Source organism: Eublepharis macularius, chromosome 8, assembly GCF_028583425.1.
Source record: "Eublepharis macularius isolate TG4126 chromosome 8, MPM_Emac_v1.0, whole genome shotgun sequence".
Taxonomy (NCBI): Eukaryota; Metazoa; Chordata; class Lepidosauria; order Squamata; family Eublepharidae; genus Eublepharis; species Eublepharis macularius.
In genome coordinates this window covers 102,386,118-102,413,739 of record NC_072797.1, presented here as the reverse complement: position 1 = coordinate 102,413,739, position 27,622 = coordinate 102,386,118, and the positions used below count along the sequence as shown (strand labels likewise).

At 43.5% G+C, this 27,622-nt stretch overlaps 1 protein-coding gene across 2 annotated transcripts; it reads right to left on the bottom strand.

Moving 5' to 3' along the window:
* Positions 1-3,423: 3,423 nt before the first annotated feature.
* Positions 3,424-24,754, bottom strand: VLDLR (very low density lipoprotein receptor). 2 transcript variants are annotated; one of them, XM_054986568.1, is made up of 19 exons: positions 24,460-24,754; positions 17,089-17,214; positions 16,095-16,217; positions 15,305-15,427; positions 14,323-14,694; positions 14,100-14,222; positions 13,389-13,511; positions 12,867-12,986; positions 12,667-12,792; positions 12,280-12,451; positions 11,529-11,747; positions 10,691-10,809; positions 10,139-10,278; positions 9,774-9,915; positions 9,234-9,380; positions 8,049-8,132; positions 4,878-4,958; positions 4,524-4,693; positions 3,424-4,015 (listed from the first exon to the last, which is right to left on the bottom strand). In XM_054986568.1, the coding sequence occupies exons 1-19, from the start codon at positions 24,581-24,583 to the stop codon at positions 3,980-3,982; spliced, it is 2,670 nt and encodes an 889-aa protein (XP_054842543.1). In that variant the 5' UTR covers positions 24,584-24,754; the 3' UTR covers positions 3,424-3,979. The 2 variants fall into 2 exon arrangements, with proteins under 2 accessions (XP_054842543.1, XP_054842545.1); XM_054986570.1 differs by lacking the exon at positions 8,049-8,132.
* Between the last annotated feature and the right edge of the window lie 2,868 nt (positions 24,755-27,622).

The window sequence follows — 27,622 nt, the reverse complement described above, 5'->3', positions numbered from 1 at the left end:
ACCAAGCCCTGCTTGTTTGTCCTTGCCTGCAACTATTTCAGATTTGGTGAAAATATGTTACTTCAGATCAATGGCATAGCCATGGTCACTGACATGGCATTACAATATGCCAGCATTTTCATGGCTGACTTGGAGATATGATTCAATAGCAAGGACATCCTGGAGAAATTTCACCAGGTCTTCAGCAACTTCCACTCCACCATCAACCTGATCATGATGATCAATCTACACAGGAAGTATAAATACATGATGAAAGCTTAAGATCTTATACTGGAAACCTATTGATTAACAAACATATAAGCATGTAACCAGTCATTACAAACAATCCATTGTCTGCAGCTAAGTTGTACATTACAGCCACATCTGTTTCAACCCCTCTGACAGATTCTCACTTGCAGGATCTACAACATACATTTTTGGAACTACAGTACCCACCTGATGTAGTAAAGAACCAGACTGAGCCAGAATGACAGCTATGGATAAACTACTACAAGATAGGTTGTTGTGGATTTTCCGGGCTGTATACAGCTATACAGCTATTCCACGGCTATACAGCCCGGAAAATCCACAACAACCATTGTTCTCCGGCCGTGAAAACCTTCGATAATATACTACAAGATAGACCCAAATGAAATGATAGAATGCCACTGGTGGCCATGTACAGCTCTCACTGCAAGCCAGTTCAATGCATCATTAATGACCTACAACCTATGTTAGATAATGATACTCTTCTCTCAAAAGCATTGGGAGAAAAAACTTTTCTTGCCCGCAGACAATCCCCTAACAATTTCCCACTCAGAATAATGTACTAACACAGACATGGACACTGGGACCAGGGCCTACAAAAAATCAAGAGGCCAACTCTGTCCCTATTTTCATTGCAGCACTGCAGTCACTAGACCGAACACCATCAGTTTCACCATCTCAGATGCAGTCACTTGTTCATCTTCCAATGTGATACATGCTATCAACTGCTAGCAATACCCTTCTACTCTTTATAGTGGAAAAACAGGTCAGTCCCAGGGCTTTTTTTCAGCTGGAACGTGGTGGAACGGAGTTCCGGAACCTCTTGAAAATGGTCACATGGCTGGTGGCCCCGCCCCCTGATCTCCAGACAGAGGGGAGTTTAGATTGCCCTCTGCGCTGCAACCTAAACTCCCCTCTGTCTGGAGATCAGGGGGCGGGGCCACCAGCCATGTGACCATTTTCTCCGAGAGCAACCCACTGAGTTCCACCACCTCTTTTCCCAGAAAAAAAGCCTTGGTCAGTCCTTACACAAAAGAAAAAATGGACATAAAGGTAAAGGTAGTCCCCTGTGCAAGCACCGAGTCATTACTGACCCATGGGGGGATGTAGCATCACTTTTTCTTGGTAGACTTTTGTTATGGGGTGGTTTGCCATTGCCTTCCCCAGTCATCTTACACTGTATCCGCAGGAAACTGGGTACTCATTTTACTGACTACAGAAGGATGGAAGGCCGAGTCAACCTTGAGCTGGCAATCTGAACCCGGCTTCTGCCAGGATCGAACTCAGGTCATGAGCAGAGCTTGGGCTGCAGTACTGCCGCTTACCTCTCTGCACCATGGGGTTCCTCAAAAATGGACATAAATCTGACACTAAAAGTCAAAGCACTCAAAACAAAGTGGGAGAACATTTTAATCTTCCAGGACATTCCTAAGAGTGTCAAAAAGAGAAGCTTCAAGGGGAAATTACAATATGAGATTGTTGAACTTGAGCTCATTCACAAATTCAGACCGGAATCCCCTAGTCGGAATAGACATTGGATTAGCATCTCTCATTACAGATGCTAATTTTGACTCCAATCAAGCTGCATTGTGTTTACATCCCAACTACCTGCTTTAGCTTCTTCTGCATCAGGGACATAACTTCTCACTTTCCCTGAAGTCAAGCTGAAAGGCACGGAATCAGCTTCTATGTGGCCATTTGCACCTCTCTAAAACGCAGTATTAAAATCTGTTATTTTTGATACCCAGCTAATTTAGCCCCATACACAATATTCCCACCCCTGCCAAAGCAAAATAAAAAGGGAACTTCCCCTTGTGCTTTCAAAAACCAGCGACTTAATTTTTTTTTTTTTAAAGGGGGAAAGATGGGAGTGGGAAAGAACAGAAAGGAGGGGAGGGGGAGTGGCTGGCTAGATGAGAGTGGCCAATCACAATGGAATAAAGAGTATGCACAAGGAAACAGCCTACCACAATGCAGATTTTTTTTTTAAGTTGGGGTTTAAGTGTTCTCAGGACAGCCGGGCAAAAGCTGCGTAGTGGCCAGAGTCACAGCTCATGGCGGCAAATCTGGTGCAAACGGTTGCGGAAAAAACATTGTAGTATGGGAACTGAACCAACAAAACTGACTTGTGCAGACTGCTTTTGTTTTATCTCCCCCACTTTTGAGTGGGTTATAAAGGCTCAAGGATTTGTATCTGAAGCAGGGAGCTTTGTCTCTTGAAAGCTTATGCCCTGAAAATCTGATTGGTCTTTAAGGTGTCGCCTTAAAACTATGCTGAATGTTGCTGCAAGCAACTCAAAGTTGGTATGGTGTTCTTAAGCAGGGTTTTGCAAATGGTCTAGTGAGGTTGTTTAATCTTAAAATCAGTCTTTGCAGCTCTTCTTTAAAACCCCTTTTAACCCTTTCTTAAGTACACAAACTTTAAATCCAGCCCCCGCTCCCTTTCCTCAATTTGAGCTAACACACTTTTCTGACTCTGGACTCAAATCTCAGGCTCTTAGTCCTGCCTGGTCATCCTGGCATGTAATGAAGTTATTCTCATTCTATTGTCTTTTGCAATGGAGGTGCCCTTCAGGAAGCTGCTTCTGTATGAAATGCTTACTCTTAAGTAGAACTGGTTACAGGGAGGGTAGGAGGAAAATGCCATGCAAAATCTCGACCCTTTTGAGGTGGTTTAAGGGGCAGAATGGCTGTTCGGAACCTAAAGAGATGCCCAACATTGTTCCTTTTACTCCCAAGCCCACCTTCACCAGAATAAGAACACAGCTACCTTTAGCTTTATGTTGCAGGCACAGCAAGCAGCTTCTGACAATTAGTTCTTCTCTTTAGGGCACATTCCCTGCTTAGTATACGGACTAGTACTTCACATTTGCTGCTATGAACCGTTAGCGTGTGTTAAATTTCTGCTGGTCGTGAATTCAGTGTATGCAAAATTTGGGTAAAGGTTGAGTCTAGGTAGTTTTTCACATAATCTATTACAGTTAAATCCTTTAATAGTTTAAGGTTTGAACCTTCATTGGAGCATGCCTTCTTTTGGACTAATTCGCAATACCTGCAAGGCTGCCACCTAGCTTTTGTGTTGGGAGGTGCAGGTCCCAAGGCTGCTCATTGCTTCTGTCCCCATTCTAACGGGAATTCCATCAAGTGTCAATATGATCTTAAAGAGGAGTCAAGACGCACAGAGATTTGCTTCTCTTTAATCCCATTTGTGTTGAAATTTACAGTGGTTTCTGATACAGAGCAGTTGTCCTCTGCACACCCCTCTAGGTGGTTCAGGGAGGACAAATTCACATTTCTTACAAAAGATAGTTTACAAATTTTTGGCAATTAATCTAGAGTAACCCGTTTTGTCCTATTGCCATTGCCCAAGCATTGAAAAATTCTACAATAATTTACATGTGTTTCCCCCAAAGTGCTTAAGAGTTTTTTTTTCCAGGAACATTTACAAGTGGGCCTGTACAATTATTTACAGGTTGTATCTCTACAGAATGTGTTAATTCAATATGGCTTTTTGGAAAGTGCAGTATATATGGCCAGTGGCAGCAATACTGATTTTAGTAAAAGGGTTACAGTCACCAGTAACTAAAATGTTTGACACCTATTAGTGTATGAAAACAGTTTGTGAACTTGTTCCACATATCTTCATTCTTCCAGGACGGGAAGGCATCTGTTGAGCCACTGGCCTCGTTGCCATCCATAAAAGTACAGAACAGGCGATTACCAGAAGGCAACTTTAGGACAAGTCATCATCTGTGCTTACAACCGATATCTATTCAGAAGAGAAGAGATACTGAATTATCTTGTCATTAACAATGTTTCATTTCATATAATAAAATACTATACAGAGTGAAGAAAAAGCTTTGCCGATATCCCTTGGCATTACCAGCTGACAATAACGCACAACGTTTATCTTCCAGCTAGCATATCAAGTGTATTTTACATTAACAGCTTGGTAGCCTCATTATGTTATGTTGTAACTACTGTTAAGGCTTTGGATGCAGAACACTTCTAAGCTCCCATTATTCGCTAGCTTCTGTGATCTAAACAGTATTTGACATGTTAACAAGAAACAGTCTTAAGATCAGAGCTCAAAAATATAGTTCATTGCAAGATTTGTTAAAGGGCACCATTTGAGATTGTGGATCTTATCCTTCAGATATTAGAGGGATTATGAAACACTCCATGGGTTTTCTAAGCCACCTTTGTTGACTTGGGTACCATCTGGAAGTACCTGCTGCATCTCAAAGGAGAGATTTAAATAGATGAAGTCCACTTACTGCTGGATAAGTGTGTCCCACTGAACTGCTGTGTCTTCCAATGTCTATAGAGAGGTCTTCTTCAGTTGTTTTCAAGTACACTGGGTTGTCAAAGTTCATGCTCTTCATGTTCTTGTGTTGCCAGTTACGCCACATGAAGTAGCCACCCACTGCTGCCATGGCTAGCAATACTTGAAGAGAAATTGTGATGTTATTTGGCAGCAATGTCTTACCTTGCTCAGACAGCTACTGTGGGGTCATTGCAGTATCAATAGCTACTCTCTCCTCAAAAGAACACTTATATAAAGAAGTATTGTTGAATTCTATTCTTTTTGATAATGTTCTGCTTCTATCAACACGATCTTTTATACTTACATACAGGAAGAATAGCCCATGCAGCTGAGGAACTTCTGGCAGAAGCTAGCTCTCTTGATACTGGACTAGTCAGATTTTGTCCTAGGAAATAAAAGCCAATGCTGTTAAAAATCATTTTATTTATGACCACACACAACTTGAACAAATCCTGAAAACTAAATATTGAAGCCTATAGTTTTACTTAGTTTTACAAGTCCCACTTAGAGTTGTACAGTTCGGGTTTGGTACTCCTTTAAAAATAACAAATTATACCTGATTTGGTAAAACTTGGTATTACTAAACTCAAAAGGGAATACCGAAACAGATTCAGTATTATGAACTCAAGTTTACTGAATTAATTTGGTAAACTTGGTCATCGCAGCGGGGCTGGTCCTTTGCTAAGGGACAGCAGAGAAATACAGTTTCCTGCCTTTTTTAACCAGATGTGAGGGGAGGAGTGAAACAAAGGCAGAAGGGAGAGGGAAGGGAGGTGGCGTGAGTGGCAATCCATGCAGCAGCTTCACCAAGCGGGCTGATTACCTCACCAGCATGAGATGCCCTCTCTTTGGGAGTGTAGCTTAGGCAAGCCAAGAGGGGCCTCTAACCAGCAGAGGGGATGGGGAGGGGCCCAGCTCTGTTGGTCTCCCTTTCCTACCCCTTCTCAGCAAGCTTCCCCCCACATGGCCAGTGCCAGGATGTCCATGGAGATGGATACAGTCTGGCATGCCCTTGGCTCCTCTGGGAACATGAGACTCATGCGCCAGTATTGGGGAAAGGCAATAGTCAGGGGACTACCTTTCAGAGCCTAGCAAGTAGCTTTCCACCGATCTGCTGAGCTACTGGGCCAAGAAGGCGGCAGTCTGGCTGGACCCCCCCTCTTGAGGCTCAGAAGCAACTCTCATACCCTCCGACAAGCCCCCCCGTGAGTGCTTCTTCCCATGTGAGCGACATTATCAGCTTGTATAGTATTTGCCTGCTCCCCTGGAAGGGCAACATGCTGCACTTCAATTTCAAACCCTCGACTCCAGAGTGAATAAGGTAAGCCCCCTTGTGCCAGTTGATTCCGTTGGCACAACAAATACACACTTCAATTTGGACCCCCCTCACACACATCACAAAACCACTAGCCCATGTTAGCGCAAATTTCTGAATATTGAGAAAAGAGGCCCTTGAAATGTTAGTCTCTTGCCACTAGGATGGGAAGAGTCAGAGAGAGATGTTAGGGAAAGCAGAGAATGACACACCATGTGTCACAGAGGGAAGCCCACAGAGACACCCAAATGAAGCTACAGGACTGCTGATGTGTAATTGTATACTATATGTAATGTTTGTTCTAATACGTTGTTTTAATGTTAACTCAACTTTCCTCATTGCAGGGGTGGGAGGGGGCCAATGATGACGGCTGCTGCAGAGAGAATTACTTGGGCTTCTTAAATACCTGTCACTTTCAGCCTGAGGCCTTGTAGGTGGGATCTCTTATGCAACTGTGCTTGCCTGCCCTTGTCTTGTGCTTCTGGCCGGGTGCTGCTTGGTTCTGTTCTGTGGTGTTCTACCACTGGCTGAACCCAGTGCTGGGCTACTGTGAATGGCACTGGTTTTGTTGGGCTAAGTTGCAAGAGTGCCCGTGCTTCCGTTTGATTTGGGCGGAACGGATGTGATTCTCTGGTGTGAAGTTGGTCCCCTTGCTTCACTTTGGTTATGTGGGGATTCTATTCTCTGGCTTCAGTTTGCTTATAGGTGCAAGACTGTCCCTTGTTTCAATTTGGTTTGGGTGATTCTCTGGTGTAATGCTGGTCCTCATAGGGAACAATAGAGAGTGGCTGGTCAGCCACTCATGGGGCACTGTTCTTTTGGGGGGAGGGGATCAGTTTGGTTCTGTTTGGCTTCCTCAGGGATGAGCTTGCATTTGGGGGCACATGGTGGCAATAGCATCCTTGCCTTGTGCATATGTGCCCCTAGGAAAGAACTTGAGAATTTCTCATCATTAAGAACAATGGAGAGTGGCTGGTGAGCCTGCTCAGAAGTTTTTTGTTGGGGGAGGGGATACCTTAGTTTAGTTTCTCAGACTGTCTGGTGTGGAGCACATATTTGGAAGCGTGCCTCTGGCCACGGCAGCCTTAGTCCATGTATTTCTGCAGTGGGAGTCAACTTGGAGTTTTTTCTCTACAATAGGAAGAAATGGAGCAGCTGGGGGCACCTTGTTCAGGGGCCCACAGAATTGCACCCTGGGATCTAATCTCCCTGAAACTTGGGAGATCTTTAGAAGACAGTTCAGAGCAGGTCCCCTGCAGATTTAATGGATGTTGCTTCCAAATGCCACCTCCAGTCCCACAGATAGGAGTCAGATAGTTTTCCCCATAGGGAGTAATGGAGATTGAAGGTGGCTGGAAGCACAGGGGTGGCAATAAAATTCCCCCCAGGGGTCCAGTCTTTATGAAACTTGGGATAGTTAAAAGGACAGTTAGGAATATTTGGTCAAAAATTTGGTCAAAAATTTAGTCAAAAAATGACAGCCCCCTCCAGGCCACAGGATATACCTGAATTTCCCATAGGTAACAATGGCCACATTTTACTGAATTTGCTCTGTATTACCGAACTGGAGGAGGAGTTTGGTATTTGGGGAATCTTTTTTTTGTGATTTGGTGTTACCTAACCTGAATTTACTAAATTTATTTCCTGCACACCCCTAGTCCCACTAATCCATCAAGATACCTCGTGTCTTATGTGAAATTACAAAAACATTAGCTAATGCCCTAGAAAACAGGTCCTGCAATGTACTGTAGTATGCCAATGCCATCACAACTCTTAACAGGTTAACTTTGTCTGCTCTTGTGGCATATGAGATCTGTTGCCTACCATCCAACAGGTTTATCTGAGCAGGTTAGTTTAGAGCAGAGATAAGCCGAGTTTAATCTTAATTCCCTACAGTTTACGAATGGCTTTATTTTCATACTTAACGAGTATTGTTTATGCAGCCTTTTACTGGCAATGTTAAATTTGAAAATACTCTCAACTATACTTTGAAGAATGTAAATGCCTTGATGCATCCCAGCAGCAACTGGCTTTACCAGAAGTAGATCCCACTCTCTGGCTCACTTTCTACCCACCCCTTGCATTAGACGTTTGCCTGCAATAACTTATTCTGCTTGATCACTGCCAGCATATTGCACTGCTCTGTGTTAGGACCAATACCTCCGGAATGGGGTCCAAGTGGTGTTTCTGTTGTACTGCTGTCTTTTGCCTCAGTGTAAGTCACAGTAGCTCCTGCACCTGAAACTAATTGTAGAGCAAGAGCCCAGTTAAACCCCAGGTTTCCACTTTGTTTTGTGAATGTGGCACACCCATGGCAGATGAACGTGACCGTGCATGCTAATGTTAGGACTGGAAGATGTTTGATTTGTGCTATGAAATTGTAATTTTGAGTGCTGAGAATATTAGTCTTTTTGCTGGCAGCTTTCAGGCTCTAGTTAGCCAGCCTATAGGTCTATGCCAAATTACACCTTAGTAGAACAACAGCCACAACTGAAGCCACAGACTGATAATATTCATTGAATGGGAGGATTTCATGCACTTCAGATCAAGCTGCGACAAGTGGGCTGCTGCTGCGTGGCAGAACTGCAACACACAGGATTCCCACTATACAGTATTCTAGCAAGAACTGTGACATTTGATATGCAGCATTTATATTCAGACCAGCGTACTCCTTTACCTAGGGCTAGACTGCTTGATTGGGATGGTGGAATGGCATTAAAGCTAGATCATATTGTAACAGACTGGATGTTTCAAGCAGGTTGCTTATGACAAGCAGCAGCCATGACTAGTTGATCTCTTTATAGCTTTTGACCGAGTCTTTATCCTCAGTACTTACCATCCTGCAAGTTACTCTACCTGAACTAAATTAGAATTTGGTAGCACCTTAAAAGACCAACAATTTTTTCCGGGGTACAAGCTGTAAAATATTTGAGTGTGAGCTTTGACTCACAAAAGCTTATACCCTGGAAAAATCTGTTGGTCTTCAAGATGTTAACAGGACTCAAGTTTTGTTTTACTGCTCAAACTAATATAGCTGGCCACCTAAAACTATTTACCTGAAACGCAGAGGAAAATTATCTAGTATGTTTGTAGAACAAGTACTTTTATTGTTCACCTGCCATAATCTTAAAAATATATTATTGTGCACGTTCAAGTTCCAGTATCAGGCTGATTTAAGAGCAAATGGTTGTCTCAGCATGCAGTGGCCATGAATATGCAGAAGCCAGGCACAGAGTCAATGCTGTTGAGTGACCAAGCCCAAACACACATTTTGCAAGAAATGTAGAAAATAAAAATCTCAGCTCTGCTAGAGCTTTGCACAGGGGAAAAAACCCACAACTATACCTCTACATCTTAAGCCATTATCTTGCAGCGTCGATCCAACTGGGCATGTGCATGTATACTTTGGAGAGTGTTCATTTATCTGGGGAGCTGGCAGACATAGATATTCACAACCTCCATTTGCTGTACTCTCTTCACACCAGTTCCTTCCTGTGGGCAATAGCGTAATAGGTTAGCTAACAGCAAGAATTAGAACTGCAATCTAGTACAAAGGCTCTCATCTGGATGGCAACACTGCCTCCCCCCGTGTCACAATCCTAGGTTATGCCCAGTGCCTGCTTAGTTTTTCACAGAGGCAGAGGCACATCTGAGTCTTTAAACAGGAGGAATGCATCCTAAGGGCAGTTGTATCAAAGGGTACCAACCACCTACCTTTCTGCTATAGGATGCTATACGCTGCCTTGTGGCATCCGCATTTGTAGAACAAGGGTAGAATTAAGCTGGGTATGACAGGCGGACCAGCTATGAACCTTACTGACCACTCTGCAACCTTGACAATTAGAAAGCTCTGCCAAGAATACCATTTCACCTCGCTCACATTACCTGCAGGTTGCACAAGTTCATGATATACAATAAGATCCCGAGCATCACTCAAGTTGTTTACTAGAGTTGCCACTTCAGCTCCTGTGAACTTATTTGCACCGTAAAGTGCATCGTTTTCCTCATCAAGCCAGTAGATGCGGTCCTAGGAACCAAAAAAATATTTCTGACTGCAGGATGCCTAGCAAAGTTCTCTGTTTAGAATCAAATTAAAATATACCTCAGAGTCACTTGGAGAACTATCACTTGTGTAATGTACCTTGATGCCCTCTTCAATTACATGCACAAGTTTTGATGCAGAAATCGTACATCTCAGATTAAGTTCTTGCCATCGCTAAACTCACATCATTTGTAGTTTTTGGTCTTACCTCAAATATTGTCAGAGAAAGAGGATGAGCGAGAAACTCGTGAGACTGCAACACAACTCTGCGATCTTGGCCATTTATATCCACACTGGACAGTGTATGCAGCTTAGCATCAACCCAGTAGAGACGATTCTTGACAAGATCTGACGAGAAGCATAAAACCTCAGCACTTAGGAGGCGACAGTCAAGTCTGGAATGAGCTTCCCTATTTTATTAAATGAACTGACGCCTGGATTTCCCTTAAGCTTTGCAATGATGACCTTTGCAATGATGACCTTCACTAGATAGAAGGCACAATTAAGGCCAAAACAAAGGTTGTATTGTAATAGGATTCTTGTAAGTTCAGAACAATGCCAGAACTCAAGACCCCATATGAACAGGCAAGTCATACCCTAGCTAGATCTGGGATGGGAGCAGGATACAGCTTTGAAGCTTGGTTTCACATTTCAGCAATTCTATTCACCGTAGCTCACTGCTTTTAGAGCCTTAAGGCACAAATACGACTTCATTAGCAGTTCCAAGGATTTTTAGAGTAGAGATTCTAAGGTAACATACCTAGTGCTATCCCAAGTGGCCACTCAATTGCTGTTGTTACAATCGGCTGCCTGGCAAGGCCATTCATTCCTGCTTTTTCTATTTTGGCTGGTTCACCCCAATCTGACCAATACATGAAACTGTAAGAAAAACAGCACATTACTGTGAGTCTTACTGCAGGATATTAGGTCTTGCCAGTTTGGTGTAGTGGTTAAGAGCGCGGGACTCTAATCTGGAGAGCTGAGTTTGATTCCCCACTCCTCCACTTGAAGCCAGCTGGGTGACCTTGGGTCAGTCACAGCTTCTTGGAGCTCTCTCAGCCCCACCTATCTCACAGGTTGATTGTCATGAGGATAATAACATACTTTGTAAACAGCTCTGAGTGGGCATTAAGTTGTCCTGAAGGGTGGTATATAAATCAAATGTTGTTATTATTATTGTTGTTGTTATTATTGCTTTACCAGCAGCCACCAGTATACATTTTATCCACAATTTAGCAGTCATCTAATGCTAGACGCATACACATTTGTTTCTCCTAGCACCTTTTTTGAATATGGTGTGAAGTCTCCCCCCATGTCTCCGCATGCTTGTTAATGAGTGATGCTTTTCCTTCCCACTTCCTGCCCATGTTATTTAATAGCTGTACTATACCTGAAGTAGGTTGGCAACCACCCATTTTAGCAACTTTTGGCAGCCGTACCTCAGTCTCCTCAAAGACTATGAACTGGTATTTATTCAGTACCACCATCTCTTGTACATAAATACCTTGATACTGCCCTTGAAGCTACTTCGGGTTTTAGACAGAACCAAGGCTCCGCTTGCAGAATATTTTTGGCCCAAGACCCTTCACGATGCTCACCCAGAAAGAGGATCCACAGCAATTGAGGCTGGCTCTTTCAAGTCTGCATTGAACAGAACGTTCCTTTTTGTACCGAGAAGGTTTGCTACAACTATTGAATTGGAATCAATCAAGTAGATGTTCTTATAAATCCAGTCAATGGCAATGGCTCCAGGATTCTGTACATTGTCCACCGTCCGGAAGATCTTGCCTACTCGGTCATGAGAATCAACAGAGGCACTGGCAAGGAGAAGAATTCTGTGAGTCTGGGTATATCATGCTAAGATTTTAAGCCCTCTGCTGATTTATTCTTGGCTTTTGTTATCCTATGTTTGATGGAAACCCCATCTGGCAATTGCCTGGGCATATGATAACCCAAGATGTTACAGTTCTGAGATCGAGGCTTGCATAGGTATTTCAACTGAAAATCACCGTTTAACTTAAGCGCAGCAGTTTTTCCATCACTTGCCATCAAGTTTGGCATAGCTGCCTAAACAAGATCCTGACAAAGGCAAGAGGACTGCTGCCTGGATCTACACTTAAGGCCATTTTCTAGAGATAAACCAAGGAATGGTCTTGCACAGGAACGGCTTCTACACCAAGCATGTCATTTTGCAGAGAGATATCGACAGATATCTAAGGTAAGCTGCTTTACTGCCACCTGGAAACAGAAATGCATGTTTTCCTCCAGGACAGGAGCCGTATTAACAACAGAAGAGAGTCCTGGCCCTTTCTTTATGCTCCATCTTAACAGAACTTAGAGACACCTTACCTGAAGATACCCTTTAGCACTGAGTCTGTCCAGACAAGGTTGTACTCTGCCATATCTGCATCCAGATTAACGATATGTCTTAAGTTTTCTACTATCTGGATATATTCGTTCCTCTCCAAGCCAAACTTTCTGATGTCATGGTGATTAGTAAAGAGCAGGCACGGTTCTCTTCCTGCAAGAACAGTTTAAGTTTAAAAGCTATTAGACCAAGTGCTAGAAGAGAAGACTTGAGAGGCAGATGCTGTAAGAAACAGGTTTATTGTGACCACAGCGAGGGAGGTGCTGTGGCAGAGGCACTTGGTCCAGCCCGCAGTATCTCCAGTTAACAGAATTCAGGTGTTTGGAAATTAGCAGATGCTTTATTCTCACATATTTTGAGTTACTCACCAATTGCTTTACACACTCCAGTAGCCAAATCCATTTGATACCCACGGCTGCATTCACATTTATAGCCTCCTTTCAGGTTTACACAGATCTGACTGCAGATTCCAGGATTCTGGCATTCATTAATATCTAAAAGGGGGACACAGTTTAGCTTCATCACCTTGCGTAACACCCCTGCCTGTCTACTGACATCGCACATTTACCTCCACACGTTTTTCTGTCAATCAGCTCAAAGCCAGCAGGACAGTCACATTCATAACCTATAAGCAGATCTCTACAGGTATGCGAACAGCCACCATTGTTCACCAGGCATTCATTAACATCTGGAAAAGAAATGGAAGTTAAGAATGCTACTTGCCCCTTCCAAATACAACTGAGCCATACAATATTTACACCCCTTACAAAAAATATAGTTGTGTCTGCAATGGAGCTACAGCAAGGTGGAGGGACGGGGAACCAAAGAATAAGTTTCTGGATTCCTGCGACCAATTAGAGCTGAACGTTGCTTGAGTGTTTAGTCAGGAAGCTACTTTAACGGACCACTTAGCTTGTTCAGCTCTAGAAAGTGTCAAGCAATTGCTGATATATGTGGCTCAGCTATATTTAGATTTCTGAAGCTCTCTTGGAGTATAATCTTATTCCCACTAGACCAAGCCATTGTCTTTCTTCAGTTGAGAAATGAAGAAGCAGTTGATCCTACTGCTATGATTACATCTGCAACTTACTGCATTCATTCATCGGTTCATCACTCCAGTCTCGGCAGTCGACTTGCTGGTCACATACTCTGCTGGACTCTATACACTCCCCACTGCTGCACTTGAATTTATTAGGCCCACTGCACTGGATAGCTGGAAGTGGAAGAGAAGAGACACCAGAGTCAGGAAGAGTCCTATGCTCAAAGCGCCATGCTGTGCGGCTAAGTTGTTTTGTCACTAATTCTACGGATTGTTGCATAATCTTCAATTCTTTTGCCCCAAAGTGTCTTGGGCTACACTGGGAGCTCACCCCAGATACCCCCTATCACAGGAAACCATTCATTAAAGAAGAACCCTGGCTTCCAGATCCACCATCAGATTACCTAGTGGAGACTGTTTCTGGGGCCATTCTCTAATATTTCAGACCAGGGCTTTTTTTAAGCTGGAACGCAGTAGAATGGAGTTCTGGAACCTCTTGAAAATGGACACATAGGCTGGTGGCCCCACCCCTGATCTCCAGACAGAAGGGAGTTGAGATTGCCCTCCGCGCCCTTTGGCAGCACGGAGGGCAATCTCAACTCCCCTCTGTCTGGAGATCAGGGGGTGGGGCCACCAGCCATGTGACTATTTTCTCCAAGGGCAACCCACTGAGTTCCACCACCTCTTTCTCCAGAAAAAGAGTCCCGTTTCAGACCGTAAGCCATCATGGTATCTTACTAGCCAGTTCCACTTTTTACTGACCTTTTCTGCAGTTCATTTCATCTGATCCATCCACACAGTCCCTTACTCCATTACATTGCCTGGTTCCGTGGATACAGCTGCCATCTTCGCATTTATATTGGTCAGGTCTACATGTACGAGAAGCTAGAAGATAAAGTGTTGATTTTAGCAACAAGTTTAGTTCCTCTACAGAGCCAAGGAACAAGAACGTTCCCTTTATGGGGAACAGAGGTCTGCTACTTACGGCAATTGATTTCATCACTTCCATCCTTGCAGTCAGCGTCCCCATCACAACGCCACTTGCCTTGAATACATTCCCCTGACCCACATCGCATTTCATCTGGATTGCATGTCACAGTATGAACAGGTGGGCGGCCACACAGCTCTAGAGACTCATCCGACTGGTCGGGACAGTCTACATCACCATCACATACCCAGTTATTTGGGATGCAGGTAGTGCTTTTGCATTGGAACATGGACGGTGCGCAAGTAGGTGGTGCACAGTTTACTTCATCACTCCCATCATTGCAGTCATTGTAACCATTGCAGGCAAAGCTCTTGGAGACGCATTGCCCATCAGCACACGTGAACTCATCTGCGCTGCAAGTTACATTCCCTAAATGGGAGGCACAAAAATAAGACTGACCAAGCAGCACTGCTTTCCAGTTTGGTGCTTTATTGTCAAGTAGACTATAGTTACCGGGTTAATTTTAAGACAAGGATGTTGCAGCCCAGAAATTATCACTGTGGTACTGTGAGCATCGTGGCACCCACCAATGGCACTTCTCAGTACCTACTTCTTCCTCTGCCTCCGCACTGTTGATGCCAGCAGGTGTGAAGTGCGACACAACAGTCAGCTAGCTAGCAGCAGCAGCTACTCCAGGACTGTTTCGTATGCTGGATAGAGGTCAGGCAGAGAATTTTAAGGGGGTGAGTAGAAAGTGGTTTCCTACATACTCTGTGCTGGGAGCCTGGTTCCCTCTGCGTAGCTAGATCCATTACACAGTGGCTTCTTCATTTCCCTTCCCCTTTTCCCTCGCTGCTGCCCCCTTTGTTTAACAGCGTCATCTCTTCCAGCTACCTGCTAGCTGGCCTGGGATTCATTTCAAATCACTTACACAGTTGCTTTGCTGAATTACCAGTGCGCTGTTCTTGCTACTCACTATATCCTCCTTGAACTGTTTTAGAAAAGCGACTATCACCCACCACAATCAATTCAGGCTTACCACAATTCTCTTCATCTACACCATTCCCACAATCATTTTCACCATCACATCTCCAGGACTTTGGGATACACAGATTTGCTTGAGGACCGCAGCTCATTTCAGTTTGCTGACATCTTTTCTCATCTGCTGAGACAAGATTAAGATTAATCTGGAAGATTCGAGCATTAAAACAGCATTTAGGTAAAGGTAAAGGTGCAAGCACGGAGTCATTACTCGGTCCTGTGCAAGCACTGAGTCATTACTGACCCATGGGGGGGAATGTCACATCACGACGTTTTCTTGGCAAACTTTTTACGGGGTGGTTTGCCATTGCCTTCCCCAGTCATTTACAGCATTTAATATATATAAAATTTAATAAAAACAAACACAACAACAAAACCGTGGAGGAGGGTCAGTAACAGTTATTGGGCATATGCTAGTTGAACCAAAGCTATTTCCAAGCCAGAATTTACGGCTTATGCAAGGTTATGTGTTAATACCATATTATGGCTGCTTGAAAACTGACTTAAGGAATTAAGTTATTGTGTTAAGCATAAGGATAATAACTGATTTCTTAAAGTCCAAGAAAGTTTACAGTTGTAGCAAGCAGCTTTGATCTGCCAGCTGGTTAACTACTGCTTTTAGTTGCCATAATGAATACAAGTCTGCTTGCAGTTAGGAATTCTGTTTCATCTTCCCCTAAGTTATGTACTACAGAGGAGAACAGCATGCCAAATACATGAACATTTCACTATAAGTTTTAAGACTAGTAATATACAGGTGGCTACAGCATAATGGCTTGTCTACTCACAGCACAGCTCCGGGGTTTCATCAGAGCCATCTTCACAGTCAGGATCTCCATCACAATGCCATCTTTTTGGTATACATTGTCCACTGTTGCATACATAATCAAATATGGAACACGTCTTCTTCACTGTAAGGAAAGTGAAGCTACTGGTCAACTTGGCTAAACAAGGGCTTGCTGTATACTTCTGAATGTTCTGCTTAACAGCTGTCCCAGCAGTTGATTTTACCCTAGTTTCCAAAATAGGCATTAAGTATTCTACGCAGCTCCAATAAGTACTTCAGATGCAAAGCAGGCATGAAGTTCTATGCTTTGTACTGAGCCGCTAAAATATTTCCCATACTATGAACCAGTTAGCTAGGAGGCTTTCTAAGGCACAACTCTAGTAGATATTGGGAGAAATGCTACAGCTAGCTCAATAAATTAAGAAACTCAGGTCTGCCCCAGGGCAACGGGAATGTTTGACTTCATATGCAAGCTGTTGCAAGGTCTACCACATGGAAGGCTACTAACACACTTGACTAGCAATGAGATGTTTATCCATATTGGCAGCTGTTTGATCTTTCAAATTATCATCTTGTTTGGCATGTCACGCCACAAATCCTCTCAGGTCAAGCTGATCTTACATGAAGAAAGTGCAGTTATTTGCTGCACTTTCTTAGCCTTAAACAGAACTTGAACTTCCACGTATGACAGGGAGATTTTGGATTGGGATGTTCTCTTCTCCCACATCATGTTAATTTTATACTAGCAAAAGTTTTATTTGATTAGGGGAAAAGTGCTCTTAAGGCTTAGAACTATGCTTTCTAGTGATCATCTGAAAACAAGTTAACCACTCTGGGAGGTTCTTAGTATGGCTGGCATTGATTATGTATGACTAACAGTATTAAGCTGTGTTTAGAATTTTTTAAAAGTAGCAGAAAGTTCCCAAGGAAAGCTTTTCCTTTTGTGGAAAACTTTCCCGGCTCAATTGCTTTTACCCAAAGAGTGACATTCTTACCACAGGATAGCTCATCGCTGCCGTCCGAACAGTCCTCATCCCCATCACATCTCCACAGCAGGCTTATACAACGACCATTATTACACTGGAACTGGGATGCATCGCATTCTACTCTTGTGCCTTGAACTGAGAAGCAAGCTACCAATTAATTATGCTGCAAGGTAGTACTCGTAAATTAGGTCAACAAAATGTCTTCTCACCTGAACAAAGACAAGTATACTTTGCAGTAAAGACGTGGCCTACTAGCATAATCTTGTCAATTTAAGGTTAGCCTAAACTTTTTTGGGAGGGGAACAGAATCTATTCTGGTTGTGCCTAAATGATCCTCTGCGTATTTTTCCTAGTTCTCAATTCATTAGCAACTAGTCACATTTAGGCACACTTATCATCATCATCATCATCAGATTTATATACCGCTCTTCAGGACAACTTACAAAGTATGTCATTATTATCCCCACAACAAAACACCCTGTGAGGTGGGTGGAGCTGAGAGAGCTCCAGAGAACTGTGACTAGCTCAAGATCACCCAGCTGGCTTCAAGTGGAGGAATCAAACCCAGTTCTCCAGATTAGAGTCCCACTGCTTTTAACTACTACACCGAACTGGCTCTCTTGCCTTTCTAGCAATTGCCATGAAACGCAGAACCATATTTAGACCAGGCATATGAACGTATTTCTACAGCAAGCCAGTTCAGTATTTGTTTTCACAAATATTTTAAAAGATTCACTGTCTGCTCAACAGCTTTGTAATCAATTGATGATTAATGTCCACACATTTTAGCTGAAGAAAAAAAGGACTTGGTAAACATTGCACAGATACATACCAGCAAAAACAAATACAAAGGCAGAGAAATCCAGGGTTTTGCAAAAGTGAGCTTGTAGGAGATTGTGTTTAAGAATACCAACTCACATAGGAATTAGTGCAAGAGATTTAAACAGCAAATGAGACAACAGGGCGGAGAAATTTAAAGGACAGCTTTATACTATTGTTCCAAGTTATCCCTGTGAAATATCACTGGAAGCTACTTCTATTAAAGGGAAAATCATATATTCTACTCTGAATGTGCAGTCTACTTATTAAAAATGGTTGTCGGGGAACTGATGTGCACTCCATATAAATTATCTGAATAGATATTAAATCCAAAAAAAGTAGCAAGTTAATAAGTTAGTCTTGCCTCTTGAGCTAAGATGTCTGCTTCCAAGTTAACAGAACAGCTGTTTAAGACAAGCTCTTGAGACGTGCCCTTAAGTCCCATGTGAGTATAAAAAGCTGTGCTATTCTACTTAATAGGTCTCTGAATGCTAAACATGAATCTAGAATTGACAGATACCTACATACCAAGATCTGTTGAGCAATGTCAGACTGTGCTCAGCAAAGCAGAGTTTAGACCAACTCAAATAAATGAGCTTTACCCAACCTCTGCTTCTGAAAACCTAGCTCAGCTGTATTGCTCATTAGATAGTTTGTCTAGAAGAACAAGTTGCTACAGAAGCAGCAGCCTACAAGTAGCCGTTTACCTCAGGAATGAGCATTCAAGAGCAGGCAGCTCCTCAAAATGTGGTGGGAGATGCCCTACATGCAGCCCTTAGAAGGAAGCATTGCTTAACTCCTCTCTAAGCCTAAGATGTGGAGGAGTTAGCCGTGCTAGTCTGTAGTAGCAAAATCAAAAAGAGTCCAGTAGCACCTTTAAGACTAACTAACTTTACTGTAGCATAAGCTTTCGAGAATCACAGTTCTCTGCATCTGACGAAGAGAACTGTGATTCTTGAAAGCTTATGTCACAATAAAGTTGGTTAGTCTTAAAGTTGCTACTGGATTCTTTTTGATTTCTCTAAGCCTAAGTAACCCTATTCCTGGACAGCATTGCATCTGAAGTCTGAACAATTCAGCTGAGGAAACTTAAACATCTCCCAACAAGAGACAATTTTCAGATAATTCTGGAGACTAGACAAGTTCTTGAGGCCTGTCTTAGAGCTAAGCTACAAGAGACAAACTACACCAGGAGGAGCACATGAAGGGAGTTAAAACTCAGCAGGAAGCTGAGTTTTAAAAGAGATTGGAAGGCTTTGTCCATGTCTCCTGTCTACAGGTCCCTGCTCAAGTTTGCTTATTTCCTCTTCACCTCTTAGAGGGGGAGGTGAAACTGACACAGCCTTTCTGAAGCACAAAGGAAATTAACAAACTCTCTGAGCAGGGATCTCCCTGGCTCTATAGAGAGGGAAAATTGACAAAGCCTTCCAATCTCTTTTAAAACTCAGCTTCCGGGCTAACATTGAGACTCCCTTCATGTGCTCCTCCTTGCGTACCCCGTCTCTGGTAGCTTGGCTCTTAGAACTCGTAAGTCTAAAGGAACCGTTCTACATGTTTCATGAGAGGTTCATTTGGGTAACGGCTCTATCATGCTACCCATAACACTGCATTATTTTACTACAGGACAGCATGCAAGACAGTTCTACGGCCATGGCAGCTGCTTGACCTATTGCAAACTTCTTCTGGAGCAAGATGGAATGTGAAGAAAAGCAGGCACAGGCACTCCGACAGAAAGCGGACATTAAGCCACTACCCATATCCTGTAATAAAGCAGGACAACTAGCACAGGAAGCTTACAATTACCAGCCACAACATCACAAGGGAACAGATTTCTTGGATGGTGAGGTTCAGATCAAGTGCTAGACCTGCTAGCTATGTAACTAATGGCTGTGCAGTTGGATGCCAACGATAAGTCAGTAGGGTTTAGTTTCTCATGGCTCATTTGGCTTAGACACTGCTATATATTACAAGAGCAAAGGCAGGACTACTTACCATTTAAATGAACTAGAACCAGGTTTGTAAAATAGTAGAGTTCAGTAGCACCTTTAAGACTAACCAACTTTATTGCAGCATAAGCTTTCGAGAGCCACAGCTGTCTTCATCAGCTGTATCTGACAAAGCTCTGGTTCTTGAAAGCTTATGCTACAGTAAAGTTGGTTAGTCTTAAAGGTGCTACTGGACTCTTTTTGATTTTGCTACTACAGACTAACACGGCTAACCCCTCTGAATCTAGAACCAGATTTGTGTCTCTTTTGCAGTTGTTGCTGCCTGCAAGTATTTCAGCTTGTGCAGTATGCTCCTTGTCCCTACTACCAAGCTAGTCTGAAGCACAATAATGAGTTCTTCTTCAGCATGTGCAATTCTAGTAATACTGCAACATATGGGCATTTTAAAGGTCAAGAAGCACCACAGCTGCATGATGCAAGACTGCATTTTCTCCAGATTGTTGCATCATTCAGAGGTTTGCTTTTGTCACCTCAAGGTTGTCAGGGCACATCTATTTTTAGCCTGCATTGAAGCAGCAAGTTGTGCTCCGCTCTACTCCTGGCAGAGTCTAGTAGATCTCTAGTAGACTATACTCATTACAGCAACTAAGTAGCATTTTCTGCCTAAACAGAAATGCACATAGACTCAGAAAGAATGCAAAGAAAGCAAAGTTCCACCAACAGAACCTTAGAGGTTCTCAGTCATGCTTGTAAACTGCTGAGATTTCAACACTGTAGTTCAAGTTAGCACCTAATTGCCCCCTCTCTAAAGAACAGTAACTAGATTATTTTCATGTTAGCTTATCTTGCCATATTCACCATTTAACTGACAGATGTTCTCCCCATGTTTGGAATGTGCGCTGTTTAGGAATCTGCTTTGAAATAAATAGCTGAAGCAGTTGAGGCTATGTATTATAATCTCAATAATGATCTTTCTAAAGCCATATATTTAACCCCAAAGGGAAACCCTGAACTTTAGAAGAAGGGAGCTATGGCTCCTGAAAGCTTATGTCCTGATACCTTGTTGGTCTCTAAGCTGCTTTGGACACAAGTGGCTCAACTCTGAACACCTTTTACTTATGCAGCATCTTCCTAAATGCCCCCAGCAGTACAGAATGGTGGTCCTTGAGACTTTTGCTGCATTTTAGAGGACTCATTTTTTAAACAAGACTACTTTTAAGATTGCTTATTGGACTACAATACTCTTCAGACTTGTTACTATTTAGGTAGAGCTTTTCCAAGTTCACAAAGCACTTGAGTTGGCACAGAGTACTTTAAAGTTAAATACTTGGGCTAGTTCAAGAGATTTCAAGCTAGCTCCTACTATTTCTTAGTAAAGTGTTAATTCATTTGTAATTTGTTTTTGTTTTTAATTTTTATTGGGTTTTTATAATATATAGGGAGGGGTTACAACAGGCCATAAGCATTTATGAGATTCACATACAAGACACACAATCATCCATCTAGATATAAAAAGCCATTATATATGTAATTAGTGCCCCATATACCTTCAAGATTCCCTTTTATTAATTTCTATATTTTTAATCCACTTACTCTGTAGCTTATATTTCTAGTAATTTTTTCTTCTGTGCATATTACAGCTAGATCACATTTCACCTCTTTTACCTTCTAATCAGGGATCTTAGATCCATAATCATTCTAGGAGTGGGAGGTGGATGTAGCAAAACATACAATATCAGCAGGACAGTAATATACATCAACATAAAGATAAGAGCAATTTTTATATTAATTTCCTCTCTTTCTTATATCTGTTCTGGCCATGCCTTCCAAACTTGTCTGCTTGTATTTTCATAATAGTAAGAGTATAGAGGCCAAATCAATATTTAGTTTGAAAACAATTTTATATTCTATTTTTAAAAAGTATATATCTTTCATCTATTTTGTTCTAGCCAAAACTATTTGCTTGGGTTTTCATATTGATAAGACTAGGGTGGTCACATAACTATATAGTTAAAACACAATTTTACCTTTTAAAGATAGTAACTCCTTCATCTATTTTATTTTGACCATCTGGACTTATTTACTTGGGTTTTCATACTCGTAAGGTTAAGAAGAGCAGGTGGTCATTTAGCTTAGCCAGTATTTTATATTTTGAGAAGGAGTACAGTCTAAGTACATTTAATAAACTCCAAAGACCCATTAACATAGACTATATGGTGTTATATAAAAAAGTTCATTTGTAATTTGTTCAGTGATTGTAAACAGAATGCTGAAGCTTCTGTTTGGCTAGTAATAGTTTCATGTGTGTTCAGCTCTGACATTTCCGCAAAGCAGAATTCCTAAGACGGAAACAGTGGCTTGTTCATGAAGTGTTAGAGATACCCAGCTCAAATTATCAGTAAGACTGACAAGCTCCTGCATTCAAGGATTACTGCTGAGTAGAACTTTGTATGCCCATCCCTACCTATGGATTACACTAGTTAGCATTGACCATTCATAGCACTCTCATGCCTGCTATGTTGTATTAACACAGGCAATAATATTAGCAGGTCCACTGTCGATAAGCTCCCAACACAGTCTCAGTGGAAAGGCATAAAGAAGAATGCTGTAGAGTTTGTCGTTATCTCTTATCAAGATTGCTTTGCTTAGCAGTGATATGCTCGACAAGATGCCCATTGCCTCAAAGCACATGAGTCAACATGACCAACTCTCAGGTATATATTCTATCCATTGCTTACTAGTATGTGTAGGCACTGCTCACAAGTCAGGTTTCTGATAATGATGGACAGTACGTGGAAGTTACCAAGTTTCAACACAGAATAAACACCTTTCTTAGCATAAGTTTCCATTAAATTAAACTGGAATGGCAGTTTACATTTTGAAACTATTCTGGGCTGTCAGCTGCATATAAAACTTGTTTTACAGGGAAATACCAAACAGAAGAGAATTACTGTCTTGGCATGTATTTTAGTTCCTGAGTGGCTTTGTACCTTAAGGCCCATGAGCAAACAAATCAAGCTTGCTGCAAACAGTCATTTCAGCTGTTCTAGTATCTCAGTGTATTGACTAGTCCAAGTTCGCTTCCAATAGCAGCAGCCTTAATATATAGGATGCATTAAATTTAAGCAAAGCATTTTGGCAAACTCCACAGAAGTCTCAACTATCGCTCTCATTAAGTAGTGAAGCCAGAATTTTGTTTGAGATGCAAGGCGAATCTCAGTTTCAGAGCAATGGAAAGTTACAATATAAGCCTAAAGTCAGAAACAGCCTACCTGACCTGAAGTGAACAGGCTGGATATCAGACTAAAAACCTTGGAGCTTTTTAAACAGCTGCTGATACTACCAAGATTTGTTCAGGGTATGTGGCCTATGAGATTCAGTAGAGTGATCCACTCCAAGTCTGATTTGCATGCTGAGGGCCAGTTTAATTTCTATTTTCTCAGCATAACACCTTGAAGATAAGCTATCAATACTCTTGCATCTCATCTTGGCCGTAATAACGTTATTCAAGAATTGCCTTCTCTTCGGTTTAAAATAGAGAACTACGTAAGCCACTTGGGTCCCCATTGAGAAGGCAGGCAGGCTATAAATGCAGAAACCTGGGAAAGACAGAGACCATTACAGAGCTTGCGGGTGGGGGGAAGAATTTGACTTTTAAGTATTCAGTGTTACAGTTATTTAAAAGGCCTTAATACACACACTCCTTAAAGAGCAGAGCTAGTACCCAAGTTAGTCCCATGTGCCAACCAAAACATTTCTAAGAACAATGTCCATGTGTTTAGTGCCTAGCTAAGGTCAAACCCTAAAAGGTTAAACTAGCATCAATCCAGGAGAATTACCAGGTTTCTCTTAAGTTAGTCACTGTATAAGCTTTTAAAGAGTGGCACTATCACACCTGGTACTTAAAGTATGACTTATCTGTTGATAAGGGTCATTATATAGGCAAGAGAGGCCAGTTTTTAATCACCCCAGCTGGCCGAGTATACTAATAGGGGCAAAGTCCTGCCACTGATGTCCGATCAAGAGCCATTAAGTACACCCTAAAAGCAAGAGGGACAGAAGAGGAAAGCTGCTCCCTTTCTGCTCCCCAGATATCAAGAGCTTGCCCCAAAGCATAAAAGCCGCTCAGTTTTTAGGGTTAAGGCCAGAAGGCAACAGCTATGGGAGACAAAGAGCCTTCCTGGCATCCTTCTCAGAGGCCAGCTCCCTCTCCACCTCCACCCGCCCTCTTCTCACCGCAAAGACAAGGGCTCCCCTCTCCTGCTGCCAACCCGATCTGAAGAGAGCCCCATAACCAGTACCTGGCCCCCAGGTGTCGAGAATTCTGGAGCAGAGGGAAGCGGCTCTTGGGCAGAGATGTCCTGTCATTATAAGGTTTCTTCTTTAAGCCTGGGGGGGGGGGGGCGCGGGAGGAGGCTGAAGAGGGGAAGCCCAGTTTTAATTGAAGCCACCCCTCCCCCCCCCCCCAGGCCGGCCGCGGGGCCAGCCGAAGCAGCAGCGCGCAGCGCGCTCCCCCCGCCCGCCCCGCCTGCAGGGTTTTCCTCGCAAACCCAGACAAGGCTGCAAGGCAGCCGCACGTCCAGGCGGCTAAAGCCCCGTTTCCCCTTCGACTCACCACGCAGCCAGCAGCGCTCGCCTTGCAAGCAAGCCAAAGCGACCAGAAGCCAGAACCCGCGCCGGGAGAACGGGTCCATCGTGCAGCGCCCACCGCCGCTCCGCGCACAACAAGTTAGCAGCATTGAGGAAGGGGGGAGGCAAGCACGGGGGGGGGGCGCGTCTTTCTCCCTCTTTCTCGCACGGGCACGACTGCAACCCGAGGCTTGCGTACTCCAGCCGGGGTGGGGAAAGCGGAGACAATGCCAGCGGCGACAGGGAAGGCAAGTCCAGGAAGCCGGCAGAGGCCGCCGTGCGCCGAGGCACGGGCCGGTGGAGAGAACCCAAGGAACGTGCACGAGGGGGAGGGCAGCTCCACGACGCTTTTATACGAACCGCCCTGCTCCTGTCTCCGTGCGCGTTGCTGCCGGTGACTCACGGGCGCCTGGGCGGCCTCTGGTTGGCTCTCGAGCGCCTCCAATCCCGGCCGCCTGCCCTAATTTCCTGATCCACGCAACCTGCAGCCGCAGCTGTGAGCGCCGCAGACGGCGAGCCGGGCTGGGCGTTCATTCGGCCAGCCGAACAGGCAGCCGCCGCCGCCGCCCCGTTGGTGCTGATGAGGCGCGCAGGTGGACTCCGCTTTGACCCGCCGCCTCGCTGATTAGGAGCTCCCCGGGGACCCTTTCCCGGTAAGTCGCGACTTTTCTTATCGCTGGCGGGAACTATCCCGCGCCTGTAGCGTCTGTTACCCTTCTGGGATTCCGTGGAAATCCATGGGATGCAAAGGGATTGTCGTGGCATGACTACCCCTTTCATTTATTATTGGTATGCCCACGCTAATGATTGTCCATCGGCCAAAACATGTTTACAATCTGATGCTGAATATGCCGAAGAAACTCCCACTCACTGCTGCAGGATTTACTTCCTGGTAAGTAACGTTCAGGATAGCAGCCACAGTAGCCCAATGTGATGCATCACATTTATTCAGAAAGAAATCCCGTTGACATCAGACAGGTTTACTCCAAAATGCAGGTGCTGTTCAGTCCTTCTTATGCATGGCCATTCAGAAGTACTCATACTCTAGGCCAAATTTCTCCCCATTTGGTGTGCTTTACAATGAGGTCCTTATTTGCCCTACTGTCAGGGAGGATCCCATGATGCTGTTGCAGAATCAGTGTCTGTTAATCTCTCTGCAGGAAAGTTATGACTGCATCTTGGTCGTTATTATGGCTGCCATTTTTAAAGCATTAGCTGCCATCTTCCATGGACTGCAGTAGACCAGTCACTAACAGATGAATCAATAGGCGTGGCTTCTTTGCCGACTCCCCTAGCTTCCCCGCATCTTTTAACAACTGCTTGATAGGCAGTAATTTAACTAGTTCAGGTTCTTAGCATCATGCTGCATCTTTTTGGGGTTGGGGGGGGTATCAAACATTCTTCTTTCAGCTTTGTGCACTGTAATGCATGTGCTCTACCATAGAGCTACAGACCCTCCTACCTTTCCAGTTCACAGAAATGAAGATTCTAAGGTCAGGTACGGTTATTCTTTGGTGTGGTTGTGATCTTTCTATGCTACAGTAAATGCTTCAGCCCTGAATAGATTGGCTTGGATCCTCTGGAACATTTCTGCAGACAGAAATACTTCCACCTTCACAGTATGACTTTCTCACCTCTCCCCATAGTCCAAAATAACCCGCAGAATGCTGTTGCTGGAAAGAAACTTTGCAGGAGAAACTTTACAAAGCAGGGGGTATTGCGGGCTGCAGGGCAAGGGAGCAGAAGAAGTGTTGCTTGGTGAGCAGAATGCTGTGGTGGATCCAGGTTCTTATGGGGCTAATTTAAACTTCAGTACAACCAATTGACATTTTAAGCAGCATTAGTGTTTGCTTCATAGTGCAGTAGCTGTAAAGCTACAGCATACACTGTTGCTACAAGTGTGAGCCACTGTTTTGCAATGGCGTATTGCACTGATTTGTCTGTCATTAAACATATGAAGTCCTGAAATATGCAGAACATTTCACATATAAAAGGCAGATGTGCTTCTCTAAACACTCATATGAAGCTTCCTTATACTGAATCAGACCACTGGTCCATCAAATTCAGTAGACTTAGGGCGAAGCTACAAGTGACGAATGACACTTGAACGGCAAGTGTATTTCTCCCTGTTCACTTGCGCTCCACTCAATCCACTTGCTGTTCAAGTGTCATTCGTAACTTGTAGCTTGGCCCTCAGACTGGGGGTGGCTTTCCAGGGTCTCAGGCAGAGGTCTTTCACATCACTTACTACCTGATCTTTTTGACCGGAGATGCCGGTGATTGAACCTGGCTGGAACCTTCTGCGTGCCAAGCAGATGTTCTGTCACTGAGCCATGCCCCCCTGCCCCAAAGGGTAGTCAAAGGCAGGAAGATTGTTGTTTTGCAATGCTTGGTTAGGGACATGCGTCTGCATTTACTGCCAGTCACATCCAGTGCAACTGTCGCCAACAATGACTGGTGCGTGAAGCACCTCTTACTTCCACGTGCTGGCAAGGATCTGGAAAATTGCACAACCAGCCCCCCCCCCCCCCATATCCAAGAGGGCTTTACTCTTGCATTTCTCAGATAGCAATCTCTCCCCCATGTCTACATGGGAAACCGCTTTTGAAATTTGAGGGGGGAACGTTATTTACTTTATGGGATGTGGGGGGTCTGCTGGCTCTACCTCCCTCCAAAAATTCCAAGTCTTTAAGTAGGTCTGCAGTAGTTCTTTGGGTCTGAACTGGATTAGAGTGCCTGTAGATGTTCCACTGAAATCAGTATAAACTCAAAAGTAAAGCTGGCTAAATCCCACTAACTCTAGTGGTATTACATCATGTTTGATGCAAAAATATTTGAGCACTTTGTGAATCAAAGTGAAGAAATACGTCTTACAAAACTGCTGTAATGGACACTGGTTGGCTGCCTGTGATTCCTTCGTCTGTTGTCTGTTTGCTCCTTTTTACCTATACTCTCAAGCTTTTTGTGGCAAGCTCCCTCCCCTAGCTCCTTCTCTTAAATAGCATGTTTTGCAGGCATGTGCAATTCCAAAACTTCCTCATGCATGGCTCCAATTTCCTACATTAATAGCACTGCATATTGGAATTTGGCTGGAACCTCACTTAAAATAACATGACCCTGCAGTTGAGGAAGAAAATTGCTACTTGTGC

What these genes read in the sequence shown, in the direction of transcription:
- VLDLR (XM_054986568.1), bottom strand. Translation starts at nt 24,583, where the DNA reads ATGCTGCTAACTTGTTGTGCGCGGAGCGGCGGTGGGCGCTGCACGATG. An exon ending in CGAGCGCTGCTGGCTGCGTG is followed by an intron (nt 17,215 to 24,459) that starts GTGAGTCGAAGG and finishes CTTGCTTCTCAG; the next exon opens with TTCAAGGCACAAGAGTAGAA. An exon ending in TGAAACCCCGGAGCTGTGCT is followed by an intron (nt 15,428 to 16,094) that starts GTGAGTAGACAA and finishes TTGTCTCAGCAG; the next exon opens with ATGAGAAAAGATGTCAGCAA.